This window comes from Juglans regia, chromosome 4, assembly GCF_001411555.2.
Source record: "Juglans regia cultivar Chandler chromosome 4, Walnut 2.0, whole genome shotgun sequence".
Classification (NCBI taxonomy): Eukaryota; Viridiplantae; Streptophyta; class Magnoliopsida; order Fagales; family Juglandaceae; genus Juglans; species Juglans regia.
Genome location: NC_049904.1, coordinates 13,875,090 through 13,883,544, shown reverse-complemented (window position 1 = coordinate 13,883,544; position 8,455 = coordinate 13,875,090). Strand labels below are relative to the sequence as shown.

Here is an 8,455-nt window from a genome sequence, read left to right as displayed (position 1 = left end):
GGCAGTCAAGCTGTGGCGGTAGGGGAGAGGGCTTAGTTTCTCTGTGGCCACCAGTTGAAGGAATGATGGGTGATTGTGGACGTCTGGTACCCTTCTTTGGATAAGCGGGGATGTGGCGTGCCCGTGACCCACTGCAAGCTCTAACACCCTCGATGCAAGATTTCTTCCCTTTAGGGTCTGATGGGGCAGAGTCAGACCACTTCCACCAACGAGAAGGTCATTGGCCCTCTGAGCTAGCGACCTATTGGCCTATTGCTCACGATCGGTCCAAAGACACCAAGAAATGGTCTATGTTCTCTCGTGTGAGGATCACATCAGACTCAACAGCATTCTGATTCTCCTCAATCCAAGAATAAACAATACTTAAAGGCATAGTCTCACTTCTGGAAAGGCTGACTTCAAACTCACGACCATTCGGAACACTAAGCCACGAGCCCTAACTGGAAAGTCATGACAACCAGTCTCAATGATGGGAAACTCCCATCCTACTCCAAAAAAAAGAAAAAAAAATTCCATGTCCCAATTTTAACATGAAAATACTACGATTCCAAATGCATAAATATGTAGCCCATTGGCAAACAGAAACTACACTGGTTCCCATCATGTTGTCTGACACCATGAACGTAGAAAAACTCACGAGCAGTAAGATGGGCGTTCTCCTCCCCTGCAACCTCCAAAAGATGCAACAAAATAACATAATCCTCTAGGCATTGGGTAAGAGTTGGGTTGGAGCCATGTCCAAGAAGTCCAAGATGACATGAACAGGGCGACAAAAAGGGAGTCTCAGCCCCATTAGAAACATACAATGTATAGTCCAACATACTCGGCAACCCTATCTAAGTTGACAATGCCATGGTGGGATTCAGGGAGAATCATGTCCATTGTGTCAAGAATGGCATACAAGTCCCACACAGAGTCCAACTCCATCTGAATAGTGTTATTAGTCCAACGACAACTCTCAAAGGTCACTAGTTGTGAGGACCTATCACCACAAGCCTCGTTCATGGACCTGCGCGGTCTACAAGATTGAGGAGTGAACCAAAAGGTGTTCTTGGGAGTCATTTGTAGTAGAAAAGTGAGGAGATTGAAAAAAAAGAGAAAATTATCTTAGTGAACATGAAAACTGTAAGGGTAAAGAGAGCAAGGAAATTGAACAGATGTAGAAAGTTTTTTTTTTCTTTTTTGTGGGGGCCGGGGAGGGCAACAAAGGAGAATAGAAGAAGTTAAAGAGAGAAGACCGATGACGGTTACAGGGGTGGAACAACAAGGAACATAGCAGCTGAGTTCAATGGGAAAACGCCAGGTATCATAAGCAAAGAAAGCACGTTGAACAAATCCTGCGTTCATTTCACTCTGCACGAAGGGATGTAAGATGAACAGACAGATTTCGCACCACATAACATAATCAATCAGGGGAATACATGTGAATTGTGAGACATGAGGAATGCACAAATAACATTTGACACTAGAGAAGGACACATGTCTAGAAAGAAGAGATCAAATTCAAAATGGATGATGTGGAGAGGAAAAACAAAATTCCCGCCGACACATCGATTGTAAGAATTTATGGGGTAAATTTTAGGTCCAATTATATTTAATAGGTGAGGAAGTACTCGCAGGCGATGGAAGACCATGGTCATGTGAGGCCCACGTGATAAAAGGACATATTGTTTTATTCGCATCATATAAGAACAAAGATAAAGGCTAACCACCATATCCCTGTAATATAGGGGTCGGTTCACAAAAATTAGCCCTAGAGGGGCGTCTTAAATTTGGAAACTTAACAAACCACATAACAATGAGATACATATCTCTAAAGATAAATCTAAGCTAGATATCCACATTGAATAGGCACCATCAATAACCGAATCATGCCAGAAAATGTAACATACTAAAACTGGGCACTGAGTGTCATATCCATGGAGAAGTCTAGCCATATCAACTCAATACAACCCTTATAAATATCCCACTAGGTACATACTCTTTCAGAGAGATTCTTGAGTGATCATAGTATCATAACATGTTGGATTATGGGATCCAGCGATCTCCTTAAGGACTCGCTAGACTTATGAGAGTCTATCAGTGCTTGACAGCCTAATCCGTCGATGCATCTTATGTGCACTGTGAAACCCCTCATGCCCGCCCACAACACATATAGATGTTGGGCTCTGTGCTGCTAAAGTCTATAAGGAAATAAAGTTACGCCTCTGGTAACAATAATTGATTTTGGCCTAGTGGTAAGCGCTTGATACTAACAAGTGGTATCAGAGCAAGGTTAAGGGTTTGAGTCCCCCGGGTGTTGCTGGGGGTGGATTGTTGGATTATGGGATCCAGAGATCTCCCTTAGGAACTCGTTAGACTTATGGGAGTCTATCGATGCTTGACAGCCCAACCCGCCAGTGCACCTTGTGTGCGTTGCAAAGCCCCTATGCTTGCCTGCAACACATATAGATGTGAGGCACTGCGCTGCCAAAGTATATAAAGAAATAAAGTTCCGTCTCTGCTAACAGCAATTGATTTTAGCCTAGTGATAAGCACTTGATCTGAATGTAATTTAAGCATTGTAGACATTTCCCACTAGGTATTCCGATTATTCTTTCAAGTTGCAAGTTGTTAGGGCCCACGGTAGGCATCCTGAAAATTATACCATATTATTAAGTACAAAAATCTAATTACAGCTAAAAGACAAAATCAGTGTGTCCTAACTAATTTTTCAAAACATTTTATATTTACCGGTACTCCTTATTGAGACCCTGATAATTCAAGTCTGATTGCATGAAAATTTTAGATTTTTGTAAGTCTTATTTGCAACTATAGAGTGTGACACATAAGCTTATCCTATAATATTTATTATTAGTTTAATATTATTGTCAAATTTATTCCAAGAAAATAATAATTAAGATACTACAAATTCAACCTTCATCTGCTCTCATTTTATAATGTAAAAATCATGTGACATTTTTATCATACTTTTATAATCTTTTTTTAAAATTAAAAGTTAATCAACAATAACAACTAATCATAACGAGATAAATGCCGTATTTGTATAATTTTCTTTAGTCGGATGATCCACGTCCGTGACAGTACCTCATGCCTCTCCACCACATAATACTGATAATAATAGTCATGCCATCAGAGCGATAAGGCTCTCTCCTGCCATCTTCTTCCTTTACGCACTCCTCAGCTCAGACAGAAAACACAAGGAAGAAATTTTATTTTTCCCGATAAAGTGAAGAGCATGATTCTGTCCAGACAAATCAAGAATTTCTACCAGTCACCATTTCTATCCAACCCTTCAAAGCTCCAAAAGCGAACAAAGCCAGAGACCGTTTTGGCACCAAGAAAGGCAGCAGTGGACAGAAGGAAAGTTGCCATAAAAGGATGCAGTGAACCGGAAGGAGAAAAGAAGACCGAGAGGCGAACTTTCTTGACCCTTGAGGAAGCCGGGTTGGTAGAAATGTCCGGCCTGGATACTCACGAGCGCTTTCTTTGCCGTTTAACGGTACGGGTGCCTATCTATACGCGCATGTCCAGGGAATCAGAAATTATAGAGTAGCATTGATCCTTTAGATTTAAAATGTTTGTTGATGTTTATGCATGCATGATATTATATGCAGATATCGTCACTGAACCTACTAAGAGTTATTTCGGAGCAAGAGGGATGTCCCATCGAGGAATTGAACGCTGGGAGAATCTGTGATTGGTTTTTGAAGGATAAGCTGAAAAGAGAGCAGAATATAGGGTCTGCAGTCCTTCAATGGGATGATTCTGGGTTTCAGATTTGAGCCTTCAACTTGTTCTCTGAAGTTAAAATATGATATTTGACCTTTTATGGAGTAATAGAGTAGCAGTTGTTATTGATTTAGTTGTGCGATGCTTCACTTTAATGGCAAACAATGAATAGTTTCGGCGTAAAAGATCTGTTCGGAATATTGTTACATGAAATTGTCATCTTTTTTTTTTTAAATGACACAATCAGTGCTCAATGTTGAAAACATGGCGTTCAAATCCAATACTAGAGCAATAATGATATTCCCAATGTCCCACTAAAGAAATGATGGTCGCAGTCATTGAGTGCACAGCGCAATTGTCACACAATCGTAATCGTTTGAAAAAAATTAATAAATATGGAATTTGCATAAAAAATTTTAATTTTTTAATAATAGACTTTATTTTTTTTCAAAACGATTACACTTTAGTTGTATATTTTACGATTGTATGTAGGATTACTAAAAAAAAAAAAAACTAAGAACAGTGGGATGTGTCTAAAAAGTAACATGCAGGGGCTTCTTTTTGCCCATTTTGTTAGGGGTTATAATCAATTCGTGAAGGATTGTTGAGAATCCATTGCTCTGTTGCCGCCATCGTGGTGAAATCATCGTGTATGCTGCCATCGAAAGCCAATAAAAAAACTTTGCTTCTCATGTACATCTGTAGATATAAGAGCTCTAAAAAATGTTAGCTTTTGGACTAAAAATGTTAGCTTTCATGTTACAACTACGGGTCGGAGAGTTACTCATTATTACTTAAACTCACATTCTAATATATAATATATTCATAAAATCCAAAATCTCAATATCATATAAAATATTTTGTTTCAGACAAATTTTGTAACAGCCCGCTAGAAATTTATTGGTGGAATTTCTATTGACTTTAGGAATCTCGTGAAAAGCCCATAAGTTTTTACGAATCGACCAATCGCATAGGTTTTAGTCTGTCAACATAGTCAGTGTTATCACTCACAATGGTGCTAGTAATATGAGTTTAATTATTTGAGGTAGTTAAAAGTGTCAGAATGCGTTATGGTCTACGCCATTAGACTCGGAGGATTATTTAGGATTTTATGGCGCAATAACTTATTTTCATAATTCCGGACGAAACGTCTGTTGAAAATTGTGAAATTATTTTTAGGGGCACTTCGGGGTTGAATTTCGTTAAACGATTTTCACTATAAGTTAATATAAATATTTAGAATTTTTTAGTACTAAGTTTATTATGTTTTTTTGGGAGTGAATAGTAACCTCGATAAGCGCACCCATTGCAGTGTTTTCAAAATCACAGTGTGGAATGTCCAAATTAGGTTAGAGAAGTTTTATTTGGACACTTGGCAAGATTTTAGCCACACTTAGTGAATGGTATTAGACACTTGACACAAAGAAGAACCATTAGATAGATTTGTGAATAAATCAAGGTGTGAGATCATGCCACCTAAGCAAAGTTGTGTTTCATCTGTTCAACCAAATTGTGCCAGACCAAAGAGGGTTTCAACCCTAGCAAAACCCTAAATGAATGGAATCCAATTGAAACCCCAAAAGCTTGGTTGAAACCAAAACCCTAAATGGTTTTCCCAAACCCTAAAGTTGGCCTCCAAACCCTTTTTAATCCGATTTCTAGCATTGTGTTTAATCACTTGATTAAATCACTTCCACATGCTATTAATTAATCAAATCCTTGTTATGACATCATTATTCAACCTTTTAAACCTTGGGAATTTGATTGGGCCAAGAAAAATTGATTTTGGGCTTGATAGCATCTCAAACCCTAACCAAACCCCCTTTAAACCTCAAATTGAAGCCCATTTGGTGGGGCCCACCAAGGCCCACCAAATTGGCCACCTTGGCAAAGCTTCTTGGAGAAGTTTCCTCCCCCACATAGCAGACCATCCACTGCCATTGGCTGCACCCAATAGTGCCTTGATGTGAAGGAGAAATCCACTCCATCAACCTCCATCTTTCACAGCTGCTGCAAGCAGTCTCTGCCCCTCTCTATTCTCCACTTTATGTCACATATCCACCTCCAATCAAGGGTCATTCAAGCCCATAACTTCTCCCTCCAGAAATCTAAAGTCATGCAAGACATACTTCTCTCCATTTTATCACTTCTTTCTCCCGTTCTTAGAGAGAAACCCAAAAGAGCTCTCTCAGGCAGATTTCTGGGACTTTTTGCGTGGCCATTTACGACCCTTTGTAAGCATTTTCGCACGATGATTCCTTCACATAAGTTGTTCATCTTTGAGTCTAGTTTCCGTGAATATATTATTAGTCTCATTCCATTCTCATTTGGTCGGTCAAAAATATTTTTAACCATGGAAAGGTCATTCTGGGCATAAAACTGGAGAGTATGTTATGTTTTGGAAGTTTTGACCAAGCTAATGGACTTATCTTGGTCCGAAAATTATGGAGTGTTGTTAACATGTGTTTATGAATGTTCATTGAGGTTTTGTTGCATGAATAAAGCTTTTGATGATAGATTTTGTAACGCCCCGACCCCGAGGGTCCGGAGAGTTAACTCATAAAACCTGATAATCAACTCTAACAAGGGTAGAGTACTTCCAAATTCAAGAATTTATCCATTTTCCCAAACCTCAAATCGAACGTATATACTTCAATTAAATAAATCAAATAAACTCATCTATCCAAAATTCAACAACCCAAATAAAATCAGCTTTTCTTCATGTCTCAAATAACAACTAGAAATAATATAACATTAACATAAGTATCCATAAACCGTCTAAATCCATTGAAGCAAACTTAAGAAAGATAATTAACCTCCAACACCAACACTAATATCATGAGATACCCAACAACAAATCAATGCTAATCTTCTCCATAGACTCTAATACTGATCTTCAGCTGAGCCATCGATGTCATCTGAAATATTATGAAGATTAACGGGGTGAGTTATCAACAACTCAGTAAGCAGAGAGCATATACTAGCATGTAAACATGAGCATTTATAACATTTGATAAGCCGAACAGAACATTTACTTTCAGAATGTAGAAACAAAACTTGTACAAAAACATTAGAGCGAAATTTTCAGAAAAATAAACTTATTCCAAAAATAGAATCCGTTGACATTTCTAAACTGAAACATTATAATCTTATCTTCATTTAATATCACATCGGGACAATACCATGTTTAACCCCCGTGGTAGGGTTATAAACCACCATTATACCCGTGGCTGGGCCATATTCCATGTTTCACCCCCGTGGTAGGGTTATAAACCACCATTATACCCGTGGCTGGGCCATTTTCCATGTTTCACCCCCGTGGTAGGGTTATAAACCACCATTATACCCGTGGCTGGGCCTATACCACAGTGGTAAAAACAGAACGGATTTCATCGAAAATCCGATTACAATCATATACAGAATCAGAACTTCATGCCAAGGTTTTCAGATGACACATCATATCAAAACAAAACACTGAAAGGCTTCAGATCATTTCACATGTTCGAGATAAACATAAACAAAATATTCTCATTTGTTCATAACAAAACTTTTAGAATTCCTTATTCGCTCTTTTACATAGTTCAGAAACAAAGTGCACAAAACTAGCTCATGTCTACACCAGTCATGACAGAAAATACTTTCTCATATATTGAATTTATGCATATGCAAAAAAAAGAACATCTGAGGTTGTTTTCAGATCATTTCTTTTCAAAAACAAACACGTTTATTCTCAAAGTCAACCTCATTTTATTTCTTTTATGCAAAACTAGTATATGAACCCCGCTTACCTGGACTTCTTAGCTTTTCAGAAATTTCTTCAAAAAATGTTGAGTCGACTAATAATCGTCACCTATAAAAAATAATCACACAATTTCCGTAAGTTTTCAACCAATTACGGATTTCCATATTTAAGCCTAAGCTTCTAAAATAATCTATCTTAATTTCTCAAAACTTAAAAATCCTCATAATCCCAAAGTATATCATTACTTCATAAAATCACCAATATCCACCACAACCCACGTCATACACAAAACACCAATATTTAAACCCGAACAGCCAACAAATCTCATAGTCTAAACCAATCATACTAACAACTCCATCACCCAATCCAATCAACCCCGTTACTCCTCGGACTCAGTCCGGCAAAACCAACCAGCAATTAAAATACAGTGTAATGTGCTAGTGCAAAAATACATTAAATTCACGAGAATTCTTTAAAAAAAATACTTACATTGCTAAATAATGATTTCCGAAGGATCACGAAACTGCAAGAAGTGGCGGCTCAGCAACGTCACAGTGTAAAATACACTGTGGCCGTGGGTCTCAAAAACTCACTTTTCAACGGGGACAAACCAAGACCCAAAAATTGATAGGGTAGGGCCTAGAGAGGTCGGTGAAGCCAATGGTGGTGGTGGTTCGCCGTGGAAGACGGCGCACATGGTGGTTTAAGGCCAAAAGTGTACAAATCGGAAATGGACTTGGTGGGGCTTCACCGGTGACGGATCGGAGCCGGGGTTGGGTCCAAAGGATTGCCAAGAGGTCGGGGATGAAGTGGTAGGAAGATGGTGGCCGGTGGTGGAACGACGGCGGCGCAGCGGCGGAAAGAGTGCCGCGGCTTCGTGGGTCTCGTGGTGGCTAACGGCGGCACAAGGGAGGCTAAAAATGGAGGGGTAGCTTCGTCGGCGGCAGGGGAAGCGGAGGGGCTGGGCGGTGTCGACCACCG

The 8,455-nt window shown here is 39.2% G+C and overlaps 1 protein-coding gene across 1 annotated transcript; it reads left to right on the top strand.

Moving 5' to 3' along the window:
* Nucleotides 1-3,077: 3,077 nt before the first annotated feature.
* On the top strand, nucleotides 3,078-3,917 carry LOC108987268. Its single transcript, XM_018960160.2, has 2 exons — nucleotides 3,078-3,502; nucleotides 3,618-3,917. The coding sequence occupies exons 1-2, from the start codon at nucleotides 3,239-3,241 to the stop codon at nucleotides 3,783-3,785; spliced, it is 432 nt and encodes a 143-aa protein (XP_018815705.1). The 5' UTR covers nucleotides 3,078-3,238; the 3' UTR covers nucleotides 3,786-3,917.
* Nucleotides 3,918-8,455: the final 4,538 nt, after the last annotated feature.

What these genes read in the sequence shown, in the direction of transcription:
- LOC108987268 (XM_018960160.2), top strand. Translation starts at nt 3,239, where the DNA reads ATGATTCTGTCCAGACAAATCAAGAATTTCTACCAGTCACCATTTCTA. An exon ending in GCTTTCTTTGCCGTTTAACG is followed by an intron (nt 3,503 to 3,617) that starts GTACGGGTGCCT and finishes TATTATATGCAG; the next exon opens with ATATCGTCACTGAACCTACT.